At 41.8% G+C, this 22,166-nt stretch overlaps 1 protein-coding gene across 3 annotated transcripts in view; it reads right to left on the reverse strand.

Annotated features, from left to right (window-relative positions):
• The window catches only part of MRC2 (mannose receptor C type 2), a 142,326-nt gene that overhangs the window by 75,891 nt on the left and 44,269 nt on the right, over positions 1–22,166 (reverse strand). For 2 of the 3 annotated variants that reach the window (XM_039348177.1, XM_039348179.1), the window contains exons 5-9: positions 21,157–21,270; positions 15,837–15,980; positions 13,510–13,695; positions 12,108–12,262; positions 11,145–11,249 (exon numbers count right to left, since the gene is read on the reverse strand). In XM_039348177.1, the coding sequence (XP_039204111.1) occupies positions 11,145–11,249; positions 12,108–12,262; positions 13,510–13,695; positions 15,837–15,980; positions 21,157–21,270 (704 nt within the window). The remainder of the gene's footprint in view (positions 1–11,144; positions 11,250–12,107; positions 12,263–13,509; positions 13,696–15,836; positions 15,981–21,156; positions 21,271–22,166) is intronic. The other variant, XM_039348178.1, reaches the window with a different exon arrangement.

A 22,166-nucleotide genomic window follows, 5' to 3' on the forward strand; every position in this document is an offset into this window, starting at 1 on the left:
CTACCATACCTGGGAGGGTTGGAAAAGAAAGAAGGGATAGAATTAAAAGAAACAATGATTAAATATGTCCTTGATCTGCCAGATATTTGTCTGTCATCAGGGAAAAAGGATTCCTGGCACAAACACACTGCTGGAATTCACAGTACACCAATTCCATCCTGGAGATTGGATTCTAATAAAAAACTGGAAAGAGGAGAAGCTGCAACCAAAGTGGGAAAGGCCATACCAAGTGTTAACCACTGAGACATAAATATCTGAAGGGTGTAGGGTTGAACCTGGTACAGATCCACTGAAGCTAAAAATTACCAGAAACTAAATGCAACCACCAGTTGAAGAGTTGATTGGGCTAGTGTTAGCAGGATTAGTGTTCTTGGTGTGGTTGTTTCTTCTGTTCTATTGCAGGAGTTAATAGATGCCTATGTTTTTCTGTGGAAAACCAAAAGCTGAAGAAATAGAACTACCCCTTTGAGCAACAGAGCATCTACAGGATGTGCTAGTTCTATAATCATAGGTGATGGTGCAATTGTTATTGTTAAACAGGAGTGTGATACAACAATCATAGAAGATGTGGGGGGGACAGGAATGTATGAATAACAGAAATATCAATCTGGATATTGTGGGTCTGGGTCCAAACCCTTTGTGGAATAAGTCTGCAGGTGTCAAACTGCAATAGTTGCATTACCACCACCAAAAAGGGAAGGCAAACGATACAAACTTTAATTTGCTATAGTTATTATGAGTATACAGGAATGAAAGGGAAGTGTACCCATAACCAAACTATATATTCCACCTGTACTCAGAATAATAAGACAACATGTTATGATCCAAGAGTGGAGGTTAAAGAGACTTATCTGGCGACCCGGTCTGCCCTTGGAGAAAGAAAGTTATTGAACTCCACAAAAATTATAAATCCTAACTTTCCAGTGGACCTTACTATTGATGCATGTGGGGCAACTGATCATAATTTGAGATTACCAAAGTGTGGTTCCATGAGTTGGATTTGCACCTCTACTCACAATGAGAAGTACTTATGTATTCAGCATAATTACCATCAAGGGAATTGGGGTTCAGTATCCCCATGTTATAACCCAACCAAGTGTACAGGGTTGGAATGTGTGTCTAGGAGCACATTTGATTATGAGGATAAGCAAGGATGGCTGTTAACTATATAAAAAGGAACAGCTTACTTGAACTGCAATCCTAACACCTGTAATCCAGTGGTGCTCAACTTCACCAAATTTAGTAAATGAGAAAGAGCTACTAATGACTGAAAGATTTTATAGGCGTTCGGATTGGGAATAGATGATGCTGGCTCTGACCCAGTCACTCTCATTACGATAAAAGTAGTAAAAATAGAAAAACAAACTGTTCCATTCTTTTTATGAAGAGTTGGAAACCAATATTGAAATATTAGCCATCACCAAAAATGTATTCATTGATTTGGCTGAAAGAATAGTAGCCTCCTTGAATGTAACTAACTGCCATGTGTGTGAAGGAACTAATATGGGTGAACAATGGCTCTGGGAAGCTCTAGAATTAAATCTCAGCAGTGTAGCCAGGATAAATTTAACTTGGTCATCACAAGATAGACCATCCCAGTGGATCATACAAACTTCTATAATGGGTAAAGTGTGTTTTATCCGAGAAGAATCAAACCAATTCAACCAAACAGTAGGCCAATTGGCATATGAATGGGAATTCCAGATAAATGACACAGCAAACAGTTGGTGGAGTGGCAGTAATATAGTGAACTCTCCAGCCCCATTACAAATGTAATCAACCTTAAAGTAATGTGGAATCAACCTGGAAACATTTCTCTAGAATGGAAAAAGCCTGATGGAATATAGCAGATATGCCTTTGTAAAACTTCCCAAAAGATGGAATGGAGCATGTATTTTGGGCACAAAATTCCTTCTTCCAATAAAACAAGGAGAGAGGTTAGGCATACCAATTTATGATGAAATTGGACTCAGGGAAAAACAATCAATACAGATCTCAGGTCCAAAACAATGGCATGATGAAGAATGGCCTCCTGAGAGAATTATACAGGTATATGGGCCAGCCACTTGGGCTGAAGATGAGATGTATGGATATAAAACCTCTTTATTTATGTTAAATAGGATAATAATACTTCAAGCAGTATTAGAAATTATTACTAATGAGACAGCTATAGCTTTAAACTTATTTGCTAAACAAAATACTCAACTTAGGACAGCAGTATACCAAAATTGTTTAGTTTTAGATTACTTATTGGCTCAAGAAGGTGGAATATGTTTCTTTGCCAATTATTGCCTACAAATAGATGATCAAGGGAAAGCAATTGAAGAAATCATTACTAAAATAAGAAAAATAGCTCATGTGCCAGTTCGAACTTGGACAGGAATTGTGGATATTTCTTGATGGTCCCAACTAATAGAAGGAGGATGATCAAAATGGGGAATAATATTGTTATGGTTCATAGGAGGAATATTGATTCTCCCTTGTATTCTATCCCTCATGGTCAAAATGATACAATATACAATCAAATGAATGTAGGTAACCTTGGTTCAAAGGAAAGATAAAAATGGAGAAAAGATTCTAATATTGAAGGTAGATAAGTTAACCTCTAAAAGTAAAGATGAATATTGCCAAAACTTTGAACTGATTAATGAAGACATATACGAATAAAGAATTTTTAAGGTAAATAGAAAAGGCGTGGATTTGAAGGGAATATAATTTTTGATAAAAACTCTTTAATGAAGACTTAGTTAAATATCACATAGCTTAGTTTCCAAAAAGGCAGGAAAACTTGTTGTCAGGCAGAAAATATGTTCTCAGGTTAGGTAATCAGAAAGAATTGACCAAAGTGGGCCTATCAACTGGGTCCATGAAGGAGGGATATGGCGTGTCATCAGGACCAGGAGGTATTTAAACCATCGCCAACTATGATCATGTGTGGCTTCTTGATTTTGTTAATAGAAGTCCACCAGCCTTTGCAAATGCTTTAAAATAAAATTTTCTTTCAGTGACCTCTAAGTCTCTTTTTGAGTTTAATTTTTATCCCAGAAAATATGATTCTAGTTCCCATGTGCAGTTGCCTACATAAAGTCACCCGCTCTGCACAGACACAAATGCAAACAGAGTAGACTATTTTGCCTACCTGACCCTGGAGGCAAAGCTACTTAGTAAGACTCTTTGAGTTTTTTAACTGCTTACATTCTAAATTTACTTACACATATTTTTAAAATTAGCAAAATTTCTGCAAAGGAAAATAGAACAGGAATTTAAAAAGCAATAAGGTAATTCAAAATGAAAAAAAGCAAACAACTAATATTAAGGGAGGTTTCAAAGGAAACTGATGATAATCACAAATCAACAGATTTTCATAATAAAAAAGTTTTAATGAACAGTTACACCTAATCCTAAACTCACCAATTCTGAAGTGAAATTCATGTAGTGCCAAATTTCTTATAGCAATTTGTAGGAACAAGGCCTCCTGCCTTGGGCATGGGGTTGCACTAGAAGACCTCCAAGGTACTTTCCCATCCTATATGACTGCTTTGCTTCCTTCCATCTGTTGCCAGCCAAATAGCCTTTAGCTGTTCTAGACTTCAACTCCTATAATCCCATCCGAATGGTTAGAAAAAGCTAGACTTTTATACAACTGAATGGAGTCTTATCTCTGCCAGTAACAAATAGACAGATTACATGTGCTGAATTGACACAACTGTTAGCTGGTTTTTTGATTACCATTATTTTTGCACCTCCAATCACAGAGGTACATAATGAGGATTAATTTAAAATGTACATCAACAGATTGTCACAGGGTAATTTTCTTCTTTGGACAAGAAATAATTGGGGAAATAATTCTAACTAATCTTACAAACCTTTCAGGTAAATATTTCCATAATAAAACACTTACAATACTGAAAAAAAAATACATGTTTCCTTCCCTCTTTAATTGTTGCTGCAAATATAGAAAGGCTGAAACATTCTGCTTTTGGTCAGCTGGAACATATATGCCCCCTGGACATGGATGGGTTGCTAGGACACTGTAACTGAACACTATAGATCTCAACAGATAACATGCAGCCAGTGTACTTTATTTCCAAAATGGCAAACTGGTCTTATCAAAGAAAATAGCATAAAGGTAAACTATATGGTAAATTGTAGTCTATTTCCACAATAAAATAGATAAATATAATAATAAATGTGCTAAATACAGAGAATCCAAGTTCAGCTAAATACATTGCATTTACCTGATACATCAATCTCTTCAATAAAGTAGGTTTAGCTGAATAGTCTTGTTTATAAACTTAGCAGCTGCTCACAATCTGTATGTCCTCCTATACCCAGGAGGAAATAGGTCAATCTGTGATTTAGGTCTACTGTATTCTTTCAAGTAAATATTTTAAATTTCTAACCCTAAAAGGGATCTACAGATAACAATAAAAACTATGAGTAATATCTTCAGTTGCTGGGGCACCACATATAAGTAATTCTTGACATGACAATTCATTTAATCACCTTTCAAAGTTACAATGGCATTAAAAAAGGGGACTTACAACCCATGCTCAAAGTTACAGCAGCTGCAGTGCCTCTGCAATCATTTAATTAACATTCAGATGCATGGCAACCTGCACTTATAACTGCAGGTACGTTGCAACCCTACTGTTATGTCCTGAGCCTGTGCAAGCAGGCTCGGGGCATTGCAAACGGTCCCGGGAGGTGCAAGTTGCCCGGGACCAGACAGGCTGTCGCCAGTACTTGTGCGCATGCGCAAGTGCTGGCGCGCCAAAAGTTGCAGATTGACCCGGGAATGGCCTATATAAGAGGCCAGGAGTTTGGGGCGTTGCCGGTGTATTCCAACTGTAAGCTGAACTAAGAATAAAGAAGTCTTGAGAACTACAACTGCTTCTCGTATCTTGCCATTTCGCGAAGGACGCAACACTGGCGACGAAGATGGGATGCCTTACATCAAGGAAAAAGGTGTAAGCTTACCCGAGTGAGTCCTGAGCGGTAGGAACGGCGTTGACTTGGCAGCTACCCGCCAACCCAGCGTGCATTCGGGGGTAGGCTGGCAGATAGACCCTTCCTTCAACAAAATGGCAAAAATTGGAAGGCTTTCGGAATTCGACATCTCACATCCAGAGAGGTGGGAGTCCTACGTAGCCAGGGTGGAAAACTACCTCAAGGTAAATCAAGTACAGGAAGATAGTTTAAAGGCTGCCACCCTGCTGTGCGTTTGCGGTCAAGACGCATTCGAAATCGCTGAGAACCTTGCAGCACCTGTCCCTCTAGAGTCTGTCAACTACGCAGATCTAAAAAAGCTACTGAAGGAGCACTTCCAGCCCAAGATGTCCATCATCGCGTGGCGCCACACCTTTGAGCAGAGGGATCAACGACCCGGAGAATCGGCCAAGGAGTACATCGCCACGTTGAGGAAAGCCGCCAAACATTGCGAGTTCAAAGACCTCAAAGAACGACTTAGGGACAGATTTGTATGCGGTCTAAGGCATAGAGAGTTACAACAGAGACTTTTTGCCAAGGAGGACTTGTCATTCCAAGATGCCTTGAGAGAGGTCACCGCAGAAGAAGCAGCGGGCGGCGCCATCAAAAACATGCGGCCGATCAGAAACAGTCCAGATGCTGCGTCCGTGCACCAGGAAGAAGTCCAAAGGAACTCTGAGGAGGATCCTGACAAGGAAGTGGACCGTCTACACCCCACAAAAGAAGGGAAACAAAAAGGAAGCTCTTCAGCTCTCCCCAAGTGCATCGGTTGTGGAGGTCGCCACAAGAGAACCGACTGCAAGTTCCGCTCCGCTATCTACAGGGCGTGCGGAAAACAAGGACACATTGCAGCTGTGTGCCTGGGCCGTCAGAAGGTACAACCTCAGGAAGAATTGCGCCTGAAAGGTACCAGGGTTCCCAGCCAAAACAGGGTGGGGTTTTGCGCTTCGCGAAGAAGCATCTATAGGACAGGCACACACAAGCCCATTAAGAAAAAGCTGTCACTTAAGGTGAAGCTACAAGGGGTTCCATTGGCTATGGAACTGGATACGGGATCTGCACTTTCAATCATTTCCATGCAAACGTTTAGGAAGATTTATTTCGGTAGTGGAACTCAGGCCAAGCTGAGACCTTCTGACATTGTGTTAACAGACTTTCAAAACTCCAGAGTGTGGGTTAAGGGGGAGGCCACCCTTAACGTACAGTATAAGGATTTTGAAGGTCCACTAGATCTAATAGTAGTAGGGGGTGAACGAACGAGTCTCATAGGACTCGATTGGTTTGAGATCTTGGGAATACACGTCACAGGGCTCAATAGTCTGCAAACACTTGACCTACAAGAAGTCTGCAAAGAATTTGCAGATGTCTTCAGCCCCCAGCTGGGCACATACAAAGGACCCCCTGTGTCATTAAAACTAGACCCCACTGTCACTCCCATTAGAATTAAAGCAAGAAGGGTCCCTTTTGCTTTAAAAAGTAAAATTGACACTGAGTTGGACAAACTGATTCAGCAAGGAGTTCTAGAACCTGTTGACTCCAGTCCCTGGGAAACCCCCATTGTCACGCCTCTCAAGGCAAATGGGGACATTCGCATCTGTGCTGATTACAAATGCACTCTGAGTAAGGCATTGCAGCAACATGCCTATCCTGTTCCTGTGGTCAGTCATATTCTGGCCTCCCTCAAGGGGGGGCGCGTTTTTGCAAAGCTTGACCTAGCTCAGGCATATCAACAGCTGCCTGTTGATGATGATGCTGCTGAAGCGCAGACCATTGTGACCCACAGAGGGGCCTTCAAGGTGAAGAGGCTACAATTTGGAGTAAATGTCGCTCCTGGAATTTTCCAAAGCGTAATGGAAAACACACTGCGGGGTATACCAGGGGTTTGCCACTATTTTGATGATGTCTTAATTGCAGGAGATTCTACACACAGTTTAGCTGAGAGATTAAGGGCTGACCTGTTAAGGTTCAGGAAAACGGGCCTCAAGCTTAAAAAGGACAAATGTAAAATTGGGATGCCTTCTACTGATTTTCTGGGATTCAAAATTGATGCTTCTGGGATTCACCCCGCTGAATCCAAACTGAAAGCTATTATGCATGCTCCTAGGCCAAAGTCTAAGGCCGAACTACAGGCTTTCTTGGGCCTTCTGAATTTCTACAATTCCTTTCTTCCACATAAGGCTAGTGTAGCTGAGCCTCTTCACAGGCTATTAGACAAACAGGCAGTGTAGCAGTGGTCACAAAAACATGAGGCAAGTTTCAATGAGGTCAAGGCTTTACTCACTTCTAACAGTGTACTCGCACATTTCAATGAATCCCTTCCTGTGTGCATCGCTTGTGATGCTTCTCCTTATGGGGTAGGAGCTGTACTAAGCCACCTCAGGTCAGATGGAACTCAGGTTCCTGTTGCATACTACTCCAGAACCTTGTCTTCTGCTGAGTGTAATTATGCTCAAATAGACAGAGAGGCCTTAGCTGTGGTTGCTGGAATTAAAAAATTCCATGATTTTTTATATGGCAGGCATTTCACGGTCTTCACCATAAGCCTTTGTTGGGGCTGTTTACCACATGTAAGCAAACTCCCCAAATCATCTCCCCCAGAATGCTAAGATGGTCTATCTTTCTTTCTGCCTATGATTTCTCCCTACTTCATAAACCTGGGAAGGAAATGGGCCATGCTGATGGCCTCAGTAGGTTACCCTTGCCGGTAATAGAAGCTGACCCTGCACCAGCTATCAATCTTCTCTCCATTCAGGCCTTGCCCGAGTCCCCTTTGAATGCCAGAGATGTAGCCGCTGAATCAGGCACAGATCACACACTTTCACGTGTCCTTTCTTGGGTTTTATCTGGATGGCCAGAGAGCTGTCCTGGCACTGAGTTTCAGAGTTTCTGGTCTAAAAGGAATGAGTTGTCCACCTTCCAGGGTTGTCTGCTTTGGGGAAGCAGAGTTGTCATCCCTACCTCAATGAGGACTAGGGTCTTAGGTTCCCTCCACGAGGGTCATCCTGGCATTGTACGCATGAAGGCGCTCGCGCGCAGCCACTTGTGGTGGCCTGGGTTAGATAGTGACATTGAAGCTAACGTGCACGCATGCCACCTTTGCCAACGCTCGTGCCCCGAAATACCCCAAGCTCCTGTACATAGATGGGAGGAAACACAGTCTCCATGGTCGAGGGTGCACGTTGACTACGCTGGGCCCTTTCAGGGTCAATTCTTCTTGGTCCTAGTTGACAGCCATTCAAAATGGCTTGAGGTTGTACCTGTATCTTCCACCACCGCTGCAAAGACTATTCAAGTACTGAGGGGGATTTTTGCTGCACACGGGCTTCCAGATGTCCTCGTGTCTGACAATGGCCCCCAATTCACTTCTTCCGAATTCCAAGCTTTCTTACAGGCTAACATGATTCGTCATGCCACCTCTGCACCTTTCCACCCGTCCACCAATGGTATGGCTGAACGCATGGTTTGCATCACCAAGGACGCCTTGAAGAAAATTACCTACGGAGACTGGCATCACAGGTTTGCTGATTTCCTCCTTTCTTATCGCACTACACCATCCACTTCTACGGGGAGGAGCCCAGCTGAACTTCGTTGGGGGCGCAAACTGACTACCAAGTTTGACCGGTTGCATCCGGATAGACTGCCTTCTTCTTACTCACGCCCCAGGGCACCGAGAGAACTCCTTGTAGGTGCCCCAGTTTGGACTCGTAATTACGGGCCTGGTCATTCATGGGTCCCCGCTTCTATATCCAGGGTCACAGGTCCTCTGTCTTACGAGGTGTCCCTGGACAACGGTCGTGTCCTGCGTCGACACATCGACCAACTTCGCCCTAGATGGGACCTTCCCGCTGAGACTCCTGGGTCTTTTCCAGGGGGGGAGGGGGACCCCTTTGGGCAAGGGGAAGGGCATGGGCTGCTGCCCATTATCAATGAGGAAGCCACAAATGGCTCATCTCAAGATTCCGCGAGTGCTCCAAACAGGAATTCAAGGAGCCCAACTAGATACCAGGCATCAATGCCTACTCCAGCCAGGGAGTCATCCCGGGGGCATAATCACTACTCACCCGCATCACACAGTACTCCAGTCAGGGAGGATACCCGGGAGCATCCCAATAAACCATTTCCCGCAAGAGAGCTGGCACACACTCCTTCTAGTTGGCCCGACACTACCCCTGTCCCTAGAAGGGGGCAAACATACAGGGAGGTGGTCGAGGAACCAAATCCCGACTACAACACCCTGACTTCACTCAGGGGACAACTGAGTTTTGGGACAGTACTGAAAACCCCACAAGCCTGGGGACAGAACGGGAACCAGGGGACAGACAACCTCCTGACAGGTCTTGCACAGACCTTGGAGGTTCTACAGAATCGCCCAACAGTGACAGTCACTTAGAGGGGCCAGAGAGCCTGCAGCAAGGCAGGACAATCAGGTTAAACAAAGAAAGAAGCCCTGGCCTGATGAGCCCGGTGAGCAAGCAAGCAGGCCAGGCATTGGAGCACAGTCCTTGGGAACCACCGAGGCAAAACAAGGGGGACAGGCACGTATCACCCCTCAGTCAAGAGGTACTTGGCAGGTACCCAGAAGTTAGGAGGTCACAGAGAGCCAGGAAATCTCCTAAGTATTTAGAAGATTTTGCAACTCTATTGGCAAAACAGAGTTAACAGAGGGAAAGAACACTTAGACTAATGGAAGCAAAAGTAATACCTGGCATTGGGTAGTATGGCACTACACTCGAAATGGGTTATGTGTTACTATGGCATGGTTAATAGTTTAAACCCGGGGGGAAGGGGTGTTATGTCCTGAGCCTGTGCAAGCAGGCTCGGGGCATTGCAAACGGTCCCGGGCAGGTGCAAGTTGCCCGGGACCAGACAGGCTATCGCCAGTACTTGTGCGCATGCGCAAGTGCTGGCGTGCCAAAAGTTGCAGATTGACCCGGGAATGGCCTATATAAGAGGCCAGGAGTTTTGGGCATTGCCGGTGTATTCCAACTGTAAGCTGAACTAAGAATAAAGAAGTCTTGAGAACTACAACTGCTTCTCGTGTCTTGCCATTTCGCGAAGGATGCAACACCTACCGCTACCTGTCTCCCTACCTCCCCATCTATGCGGTTTTGGCCACCTTATAGATATACAACAGCACACAGCAACAGCAGTGCCAGGCCTGGGGTTGAAGTGGAAGGCCTTCAATTTACCTGAAAAATGCTGCTTCAAACCCAACACTATGGTTAGTCTCCTGTGCACAAAGCCACAGTTAACCCCACTGCTCTGCTCTCCTCAGGCCTGCTTCATTCAGCCTGCTTCACCCTTTTTCTCCTGTGCTGATAAGAAGGGCCTGGCCTATCCCTGCTGTATGTGAGGCAGTGGCCATGGCTGCTCCAGGCCTTCTTCTACATGTGAGACAGATGCTGGCTGCATTAGGCCCTCTTCCCAAGGATGCTTGCACCATTCTCCAAATCAAGAGATGGAAGTACCCATATTTGGCCATGGAATCCAACAACTCAAATCTTGCTGTAGAATAGGGTTTATTAAGAAATTGTATTTTTTGGTTTGGAAAGTGTTTTTGTTCTTAGCTAACCAATTTAAAGTTCTATTTTTTGTCAATAATTCTGTGTCAGTTTGGGCATAGATACCTAAGATCCTCTATTTAAAAATTTCCTTTGCCTGGGAGGCAGTCGAGAGTAAATATTGGGTATAACCTATGCTATAAAATAACTTTGATAAATTGCTTATCCAAGAGGTGTGCTGAGCCACACTTAATCAGTTCAACTGAACACATTTTGGGTAGCCTACCAAAGACAAAGATAGAAAGCATGCTTGCTGATTTTTGAAGGGGGGAAAAAAAGCTTTCACATTTTTCATGCTTGCTTTTCCACGTTCAATTTTCATGTAACTAACTTTTTAATCAGGATTTGCAAACTTTCCACCATTAGTCACTCCTGTGTTAGGAACTTTAGCCAACTGGAAAAGATAAGCTGTGTCTCAGTTTTCATACATGAATCTTCAGAACAGTTCTGTATAACCCAATCTTTGAGCCACAAAATGTAGCTCGGGGGTCTCCTTCTTTTGCCTTTGACTCTGCACCTAAATGTGACTGTGTAACGTATATGTGTGACGTATATGTATACATATATGTATATGTAGGAAAATAATGTCTTTACCTTTCTACAGCCATGGTCCTCCTCTTTCCCCTGACTTACTCGACCCCGTTTCTTACAGACAGAAGGCAATGTCTGATTGCAAGGACTGTCATTCCATCTCCCTTCCTGGATGGAAGCATAGAAATTTCAATTTTGTAAACCATTTTCACATTTGGGCCCAGTTTCTAAATATTCTAAACATTAATATTGTATCTTGCCAGTTTCCTATGTCAACTATATATTTACCAATTTAAACAATTTTGCAAAGCTGTTATGCAAATTTCTAATCTAATAGCGTACTAACTTAATCTTCATGATAGCTTTTGCCTTTTTATACGAGACTATTAATTTTTATTTTTTTGTACAAAAAGGCCTTTTGCAATGCTGACCTGTTTAGCACATGCCTGGGCATATTTCTGCAATCTTAGTTTCAGAAATCAGTTTTTAAAACAAGTAAACCAACTTCCCTTCTACATACAACCTCCCAAATATCATAAACCAAAATGCTTCCAATCTAAAGGAACACTGTAGGCAATATGTATAGAGCAATTTAAAATGTTTTAAAAGAGTTATTTAATCCTATTATACAGCTATTGACAAAATCTCAAATGGCTTCAAAAAGTAAATATTTCAAGTTTATCAATATATCTGGATGATCCAACTATAAAAAACAAATTGGAATGGATTCCTACAAAGTTTTTCCTGCTTCAGTTGTCTGTGAAGAAAATAAATAGGTCTTAGATTACATAATTGTTTTGGCCAAAGTTGGATAAGTCATTTCCAAATTTCTTTGCAATCAAATCTGTTTTAAGAAAAAAAAATGAGTTTAAAGTGCAGATCCCTTAAGATTCCAAAATCACAAGTCATTAATGAGGAGTACATAGTATTATTTTGACTTTTTGATACATGTGGTACAGAGTCCTCTTTATGTTAAAATTATATATTTCTCTCACGATATAAATATTTCCAAAATTTTACTCATACCGGCCCCCAGATAGTCACACAATCCTCCAGGCTATCTCGGAAATTATTGGGCTCAAAAGGATGCCAGAATGTAAACTGCACTGGTGTGCCATCTGACCACTCAAAATTCATCTGTAGCCGGAGATCATTCAGACCAATCCAAAGTTCTTCAACATCTGGCACAACAGGGAAGAAGAGAAGAGCGTGTATACAGTCCTCTCCTGTGTATATGTTAGTAATACACTTCTTTGTATTCGCGACATCACTCAATGCACAAGACGTATGCCTACTTCTGTCTTTCTAATTTACTTGCCCTCTATAATATATAAAAATTTAACAGAATGCTGCTAAATTCATGAAAACTTCCATGAAAACAAGGGGTTTAAAATTTGGATGTAGCACTCAGAAAAGTTGTGACTTCCTCTGCTGTGATTTATCTTCACTTTATTCCCAAACCTACTCTAGCTCAATTTCATCATTGCCTTCATCCTCTCTACTCCATGTTCTCTTCAGGAAGATTTTCCATAAACATTCAACATACTGATTCATCTAAAAATTCAGTCAGTACCATAAAAAAAATCAACTTGCGATTTTTAGAAAAACTTATTTAATCCTTGAAGGGGAATAGCATAATTGGCCCAAGGATCAGCAATCAGTTAAATCAAGTGTGGAAGTAATCATTTTGATTGTCAAAATGACAATTCAAGGCTGCATCCCAGCCAATCAACATTTTTGATTGAACCAAGACTTGTTGGGAACAAGAAGATCTATTTCCTTTCAGTTTAATCCATATTCTGTCAGTCAAATTTGGTTCTTCTTAAAATGCTAAGCAAGGTCAAATTTGGTTATTATTTGGACATGTAACCATGAGAAAAAATATTAGGGGTAGGGTAGCCTAGAAATCTTAAAAACATGGAAGGCAATAGCAAACAATTTCCATACCATTACAAAGATAATTATATCTATGAAGTCACTGAAATCCAACTTGCAGATATCACCATTTTAAAGCCATTGGCCACAGAGCAAGCTAATTGGATAAGCATCTATATCTCACATCTTACTTTCTGTAAACACTACCATAAAAATTCTCTACTCATTTTGTAATATGATTGCACACGTGCGCACACACACACACACACACACACACACACACACAAATATATAGAGAGACAGAGAAAGTGTTTGTGGAAAGTACATGGGCATCACTCTTTTTACTAAAGACATGCATACTCTATGTGATCACCAATCTTCTAGTCCTCCTAGTTTTTCTCTTTGACCAGAGCCACCATGGCAATCATTTTATACATGAGATTACCCATTGCATAGCTGCTGCTTGAGTGTTCTTGGGATACTAATTCAAAATTCTGAATATACCTCAATCTATAAGGGTCCAGAGTGCATGATTAAATCAATTATCCTTTACCTTGCTTGATTTGCTTGGTGACAAACTCCAGTTCAGAGAGGGTATGGATGCTCACCAGATCCCCTTCACTGCGCAAGCAGGTCTTTTTGGCATCTATCCAACTTTTCTTTTCACTTATCAAACGATAGCAGTTAGATTGGAATGGCTGCCAGCTGGGATCACAATCAATCTTCACTTCAGATTCTACTGGGATTATAATACATAAATTTAGAGAATCAGAGAGCCGTGGGATATAATTGTGAGACTACAACCAAAATCTATAACCAGAAAACAGATACTGTAAACCTAGCACAGAACTTTACTTTCTGCCATATAAATCAGACTACTACTAATTTCTTAATCACAGATATTAATAAATGGATTCAAACTAAAATCCATAGTTTTCCATAATTATGTTCAAACAGAATGCAAACATTTATTTCCTTCTTATTCCTTACATTGGTGCTCTAAGTGCCTGGCTTTCAGGCTCTGAAACTTTTGCCTTTGTACTTCCTTCTAACTCATTCAATATATCCCCCTCCTCAAACCCTCAAAATTATAACAAAATATTAAAATCAGCTAACAAATAAACGCCTGGTGAAAAAATACTTCTTACAGATTTTCTAAACATTGAGAGTAGGGCAATGCAATCCAGAACCTGGGAACAACACAAGGTCCTTTTTATGTATCAGAAAGTGAGCTTTCCTACTGATTAAAAGAAATGGATACATTTATCATCGAAAAGATATAACCTATCCATACAGCCCCTTGCCCCAACTCCAGAATAACCTACTATTAGATTACGTCCTTACAACCATCTTGGTGCTAGCTTGCTGCTGAGCGAGGCTTAAGCTGTATCAAAGCTATCCAGCAAGAAAGTGGCACTTCTCATAGAAAAACAAAAGATCTCCTACATAAGTAGTGCTCCATGTTGCAGAGATCAGTCACCTTCATAGGATTGGTAGCTGGCTGGGCTCCTAATGGCTCTTTGCAAAATCAACCCTCCGTTTAGGCTGCTAGAAAGAATATAACCATGCACAGCAAAAAAAATTTCCCAGCTCAAGAGAGCATCAACCTCATGAAAAACTTGCCTAAAATCTATAGGTAAACTTGATATAACTCCCATTTATGGTTTACACAGTTTCTTATGAATTCCTATAAAACAACAGATGGAAGATGGTAGTGACTGGCAATTACTGGAACTACAGAGTGAATACACCTATAAGAAGCTGCAGCTGCAAATACAATGCCTGTCCAGTCCTCTGTCTCAGAAACAAAGCTTTTAATTTCAGGAAACCATAGCAATTGGCTTAGAATCGTAATTCTGGAAAGAAATGTAACAGGCCATGTAATCCAATCTGTATTCAGGGTCCAATTTAGTATCTTTGACTATCTAGCCTCTCTTTCAAGACCAGTGTGAAAAATCAAGCCTCAGGCCAGGAAAGAATCTGGCAGCAAATAAAAGCTGAGAAGAATCTTGTGAAAAGAGCTGGGAACTCAACACTGTTATTTCTTCACAGGCTGGCAAGAGCTGGTTTTGTATGCAGAACAGGTTTGCAAAAGGCGCTTTGCCTGGTGTAATGCCAGGGTACTCTCTTAGTAAACGGTGATTGTGGATTTGTTGTTCACTTTTTCTCTCCTATAACAGAAGGAGGTATCTGCCACTCTTGTTATGATGACAGGAATACTATTGGCATTTTGCTAAGGCACAGTAAGAGAAATTTGCAGCTGCTACCTGCAAATCCAGTGAGAATCAAGGAGCATTCAACAAACCTACTCATTCAATTGGAATGCAAATCCATCTAAAAAGTGATCCCTCAGATCACTTCTTTATTTACTTATAGCATCTCCCTGTCCTCTGGACTTACTTTCAATCTGTTCCTTTTGGTAAGATCTTTTTTTGAACTTAGATAGCATCCAAGAGTACACATGTTTCCACTGAATTGGACAAGTAAGGAGCAATTAAACTGGGTATCTCAGCATACTGAAAATATCCCACTCCAAAAGGATCTTTCAAGATAGAGAGGAATATCTTTTTCTGGCAAAGAGACACTGACCACCTCTCTTAAATATGGAGCTGGTCCTATCCTAGCCAATTTATTCAGGTAGGAAGGTCAAGGCTGGGAATATAACTTATGGAGGCATTTAATTTGTCACACAAAAAGCCTATGGTAACCCAATACATTTCCTCATTTAGCATACAATTTCTCCAGTACCAAGGCCCTGTGTGAGATTTTCTGCAAAAATCCATAGAAATTTCATATTCTGCAGTATAATTATTGTTTGTTTATGTTTAAACCAAAATATTCAAATTGTTTGGGTTCTTTTGCATTTTCCAAATTACGCACCTGTGAAGTGTGTATTAGAAGTAGCATTTGGTTTCTTTTTACAGATATATGGCAAAGCAATGCTGCAATCCCGGTTCTGCCATCCTCCCGAGGACTCTGTCCGTATCACCCCACAATTCTCTTCATTGGGATTATCAGGTTGATCTATAAGCATAATCCAAGAATGTTATTTCAGTATTAAGGATCGACTCTTAGATCGACTCTGAATTTCAAGGATTGAAAAGACATTCTTTTTGGATTTTGTTATCAGAGATGGAAAAAAAATATACATTGTGCTGATGAAGATTAGGCTGCGTATATGGGAAGTTAAAGAAATTTTTGTCCAATGCTGCAAAATAACTGGATAAATCAATCACAGAAAAGTAAAGATCTCTATATTCTCAAAAATATCAACATCATTTTAAAATGTAATACTAAGTTTTAAGACTAGCTACCCTTATTTTCAATAGTTTCCATTCTCTGCAAAGGATGGATTTTAAAAAATGGATTACTATTATCGTGTTACTTTAAACTGTACATTAAAGCCAAGCATTACATCTGTAGAGAAAAGGGACAGGGTATGTTTGACCCAATGTTTGCTAAGAATATCATATCTGGGCTGTAAAATTTCAAGTATGTTCCCTTCATTACCATCTAGGGATTACTCAAATTACTGCATCCCCAGATATGGTGGCCCTCCTTTGACTTAAGGACATAGACTTCTATCATGCAAATTCTGAAAAGAAATGGAAAATGGGTTTGTATTATCTCAAAGAATGTTTTATATTTTGCCTGGCTCTTTATTTTACACACACACACACACACACACACACACACACACACACACATACACACACTATATATATATATTTCTAAAATTTGGATTGCTAGCAAAGAATTAAGGGAGAACTGGAATAGCTATTTCGAACTCTTTAGCTCTTTTCAACCAGACATACCCTTCTGAGATTCGAACCTGGGCTGTCTGCATGTTAGGCAGATGTATTAACCTCTAGGCCACAGGTTCTGTCTCACTTTTGCCAGCTGTGTTAGGGAGGGAAGAAACAGGGGAGGAGTTATCTAGAATGCTGTATGTTACACCCTGTTGCCCGAATATGGGAGAGAGGTTAATACATCTGCCTAACATGCAGACAGCCCAGGTTCGAATCTCAGAAGGGTATGTCTGGTGGAAAAGAGCTAAAGAGTTCGAAATAGCTATTCCAGTTCCCCTTAATTCTTTGCTAGCAATCCAAATTTAGAAATGTATATGATGTCACAGTTGTGACTGCTGCCTGTGGATGGCTCTAGTTTGAGCTGATACAAGGCAAAAGATTTCTCTCTCCCATATTTGGGCAACAGGGTGTAACATACAGCATTATATATATATATATATATATATATATGTATATGTATATGTATATGTATATGTATATGTATATGTATATGTATATGTATATATGTGTATATATATATATATATATATATATATATATATATATATATATATATATATGTCTTTGGTTGTTCGGGTTTTCTCCCACGTAAAATTGGAAGTGTCTTGGCGACGTTTCGATGAAGTCCCATTCGTCATCTTCAGGCTGGTGCTTTCAGCTTCGTGCCTCGAGCAGCAGTGTGTGGTCTTGGCTGTTTCTTCCTTTTAACTGCCAGTGGAGGTATGAACTGATTGGGTGGGAGCTTGGCTGTGTTCTGATTGGGTGGAGGTGTGTTCTGATTGGTTAGGGGCTTGGCTGTGCTCTGATTGGCTGGGGGTTGGCTGTGCTCTGATTGGCTGGGGGGTTGGCTGTGCTCTGATTGGCTGGGGGGTTCTGTTTGGTTGTGCTCAGGTTAGTCTGAGTTGCAGAGGGATTCAAGATTTTGGGCTGCCCTGCCATTCCTTGGCTTCGCGTTCGTGGTCGTGCTTCCTCTTCATGGAGGGTGTCAGTTTGCTTCATGTATGGATTGGGGGGGTTTAAAGTGGCTAATGATGCAGCTGTGGTCTGGCTTCTGGTTTGTGGTCGTGCCTCATAGTCAGTGTGGCTTTGGGTTTGTTTTTTGCGTGGATGTTTGGTGGTGACATCCTGTGTGGTTTTTGTGAGTGTGGGTCTGGTATCATTTTTTGTGTTAGGGAGTCGTTTGTCAATGAGGGCGGGTTTCCAAATGGCTGGTAGGCGGGAGGTATCATCTCGCTTGTTCATGCTGTGTGGGCGTTTTTCTATCTCAATGGCTTCTCTGATTATTCTGTTATTAAAATGTTCACTTTTGGCAATGGTTCTGGTATTTTTAAAGTCAATTTCATGTCCTGTGGCTTTAAGGTGTTGGACCAGGGAAGATGTTGGTTCCTCTTTTTTGACTGAGTTCTTATGTTCTTCAATGCGTGCACTTATTCTTCTGTTGGTTTGTCCGATGTATGTGGTGGGACAAGTGGTGCATGGGATTTCGTATACTCCTTGATTTTCTAATTCAATTTTATCTTTGGGTTTCTAAGGATGGTGGATATTTTTCTGTTTGTGCAGAATGCTGTTTTGATGTTGTGTTTATGGAGGATCTTACTGATTCTGTCTGTGATGCCTTTTATGTATGGGAGGATGGCTTTGCCGTTTTCTTGTTCTTTGTCTTGGATTTTAGTGGGGGTTTCTTTTTGGATTAGGTTTGTAATCTTATTTCTATGGAATCCATTGGATGTTAGTACATTGGTGAGAGTGTGTAGTTCGGGTTTTAGGTGTTGTTCGTCAGCTAAGCGTTTTGTTCTGGAGATGAGTGTCTTGGCTACAGAGTTGATCTGTGCTGGGTGGTGGTGTGAGAGAGCGTGCAGATAGCGGTTTGTGTGTGTTTTCTTCTGGTAGATGGTGTGTCCTAGGGAGCCATTGGATTTCTTGTAGACTAAGACATCCAGGAAGGGAAGTTGGTTGTTAGCTTCTGTTTCCATGGTGAACTGTATTTTGAGGAACAGACAGCACTACATAACCTGAAAGAAGACACCAGCATAATAATCCTACCAGCAGACAAGGGCAACGCCACGGTGGTTATGAACACATCTGACTACCAAACCAAATTAACCAACCTACTCCAAGACTCCACATACAAACCCCTAAATACAGATCCCACCACCTACCTGGAAAAAACCACCAGATCCAAATAAAAGCCTCCCCCATTAGCGAAGAGATCCAGCAAAGAATCATTCCCAGAGAGAAATCATCCAGATGCCCTAAACTCTATGGTCTCCCCAAGATACACAAAGAAGGAACCCCACTCAGACCTATAGTCAGCTCCATAGGCTCAGCTCTACAAAACCTAGCCAAATTTCTCGCCAAACAACTACAGCCCTATGCAGAATCCATCACCTCACACGAAAAAAACTCATTCCAGTTTATAGAGATCATAAAGAAACAAAACTTACAGCCCAGCGACCTACTAGTGAGCTTCGATGTCATATCCCTCTTCACCCAAATGCCTATCAAAGAAGCCTTGACAGCTATTCAAAACAAATATAACCCCCCCAAACACATCTTAGATCTGATCAACCACTGCCTATCCAACACATACTTCATCTATAATGGACAAAAATACAAACAAACAGAAGGAGCACCCATGGGATCACCCCTCTCACCTGTCATTGCCAACCTCTACATGGAACACTTTGAAACCCAAGCTCTAGAAAAATCGGATCACAAACCCAAACTCTGGCTCAGATATGTAGACGACACCTTCATAATCTGGCCACATGGGAAAGAAAAACTGGACAACTTCCTCACACACCTCAACAGCCTACACCCCAAAATACAGTTCACCATGGAAACAGAAGCTAACAACCAACTTCCCTTCCTGGATGTCTTAGTCTACAAGAAATCCAATGGCTCCCTAGGACACACCATCTACCAGAAGAAAACACACACAAACCGCTATCTGCACGCTCTCTCACACCACCACCCAGCACAGATCAACTCTGTAGCCAAGACACTCATCTCCAGAACAAAACGCTTAGCTGACGAACAACACCTAAAACCCGAACTACACACTCTCACCAATGTACTAACATCCAATGGATTCCATAGAAATAAGATTACAAACCTAATCCAAAAAGAAACCCCCACTAAAATCCAAGACAAAGAACAAGAAAACGGCAAAGCCCTCCTCCCATACATAAAAGGCACCACAGACAGAATCAGTAAGATCCTCCATAAACACAACATCAAAACAGCATTCTGCACAAACAGAAAAATATCCACCATCCTTAGAAACCCCAAAGATAAAATTGAATTAGAAAATCAAGGAGTATACGAAATCCCATGCACCACTTGTCCCACCACATACATCGGACAAACCAACAGAAGAATAAGTGCACGCATTGAAGAACATAAGAACTCAGTCAAAAAAGAGGAACCAACATCTTCCCTGGTCCAACACCTTAAAGCCACAGGACATGAAATTGACTTTAAAAATACCAGAACCATTGCCAAAAGTGAACATTTTAATAACAGAATAATCAGAGAAGCCATCGAGATAGAAAAACGCCCACACAGCATGAACAAGCGAGATGATACCTCCCGCCTACCAGCCATTTGGAAACCCGCCCTTATTGACAAACGACTCCCTAACACAAAAAATGATACCAGGCCCACACTCACAAAAACCACACAGGATGTCACCACCACACATCCACGCAAAAAACAAACCCAAAGCCACACCGATGACGAGGCACGACCACAAACCAGAAGCCAGACCACAGCTGCATCATTAGCCACTTTAAACCCCTCCAATCCATACATGAAGCAAACTGACACCCTCCATGAAGAGAGGCACGACCACGAACGTGAAGCCAAAAAATAGCAAGGCAGCCCAAAATCTTAAACCCCCCTGCAACTCAGACTAACCTGAGCACAACCAAACAGAACACTCCCCCAGCCAATCAGAGCACAGCCAACCCCCCAGCCAATCAGAGCACAGCCAAGCCCCTAACCAATCAGAACACACCTCCACCCAATCAGAACACAGCCAAGCTCCCACCCAATCAGTTCATACCCCCACTGGCAGTTAAAAGGAAGAAACAGCTAAGACCACACATTGCTGCTCGAAGCACGAAGCTGAAAACGCCAGCCTGAAGATGACGAATGGGACTTCATCGAAACGTCGCCAAGACACTTCCAATTTTACGCGGGAGAAAACCTGAACAACCAAAGACCTACATACATACATACATACATACATACATACATACATACATATATATATTAGATATCTATACAGTTAGTAAACAAGATCCATTGATACGCTAATCATACAAAATATGTATTATTTTTATTTGTGTATAATATCATTCAGTTTTCAGTCTCTGGGTCCAGCTTACCATTTTCCCAATTGAGGAACTTCAAGGGGGAATTATCAGACCACTGCCAGCCCCCATTGAGGTCCAAATCATTAAGCCCAATCCAGAGTGTGGAACCATATCCTGTCAGCAGTCCTGGTGTAGTCAGAGAAAGATAGAAAGTCACAGAATCAGATCTTCTACCGTAAGTCATAGAATCAGATCTTCTACCGTAAGTCATCCTAAGCCAGTGGTGGCGAACCTATGGCATGCGTGCCAGATGTGGCACTTAGAGCCCTCTCTGCGGGCACCTGCACCATTGCCTCAGCCCCACTTCCCCCTGTGGCCCCCTTTTCATCAGCAGGCCCCCCGAAGGAGAGTTGCCCCTGAGCCCAGCCAGCACAGAGCCAAGGATATGGCAGCCAGGCAGCAGAGACAAGACTATGCCCTTACACCCCATTGCATGCAGTTGATGCTACAGGGCGCAGGTGTAGCTGCCATGGCACTGCTGGGCCACCTGGGCAGTCAGCGGGCTGTGGAAGTGGTGGCTGGCCCTGCGGGTGAGCAGAGCAGGGGGCGGAGCACGGCAAGGGGTGGCACGGGGGTGTAAGGTGGGGGCGGGGTGGTTTTTGGGTACTCAGTCTCTAAAAGGTTCGCCATCACTGTCCTAAGCCATAATGGCACCCACCAACATTCTTTTCTACACATTCTTGTTAAACCATGGTAATAGTCAATTACCCATTACACACCAAGCATAAACTAGTCTTCTCTGAATCTCTTCTCTTCTGAGCCATCCATTTGCACTGAACAGCTTTCTTTTACAATATTCATATTGCATAGTCAAATATTTTATATATAGGTATATAATGATAATTTCTCTGTATTGATATTCATTCTATCAAAATACTGAAGAACACCCAACAAACAACCACTATTGGAAAGCTTATATTAGTCATATAGGTGAAAGAATGGTAAACATATCAGTCTGCAGAGCAAAACATTTTTCCATCCCGCTTACTAAGAGAACCTGTTTCAAATATAGATTTCCAATG

This window comes from Crotalus tigris, unplaced genomic scaffold (assembly GCF_016545835.1).
Source record: "Crotalus tigris isolate CLP2741 ecotype Arizona unplaced genomic scaffold, ASM1654583v1 scf7180000018124.1459596, whole genome shotgun sequence".
NCBI lineage: Eukaryota > Metazoa > Chordata > Lepidosauria > Squamata > Viperidae > Crotalus > Crotalus tigris.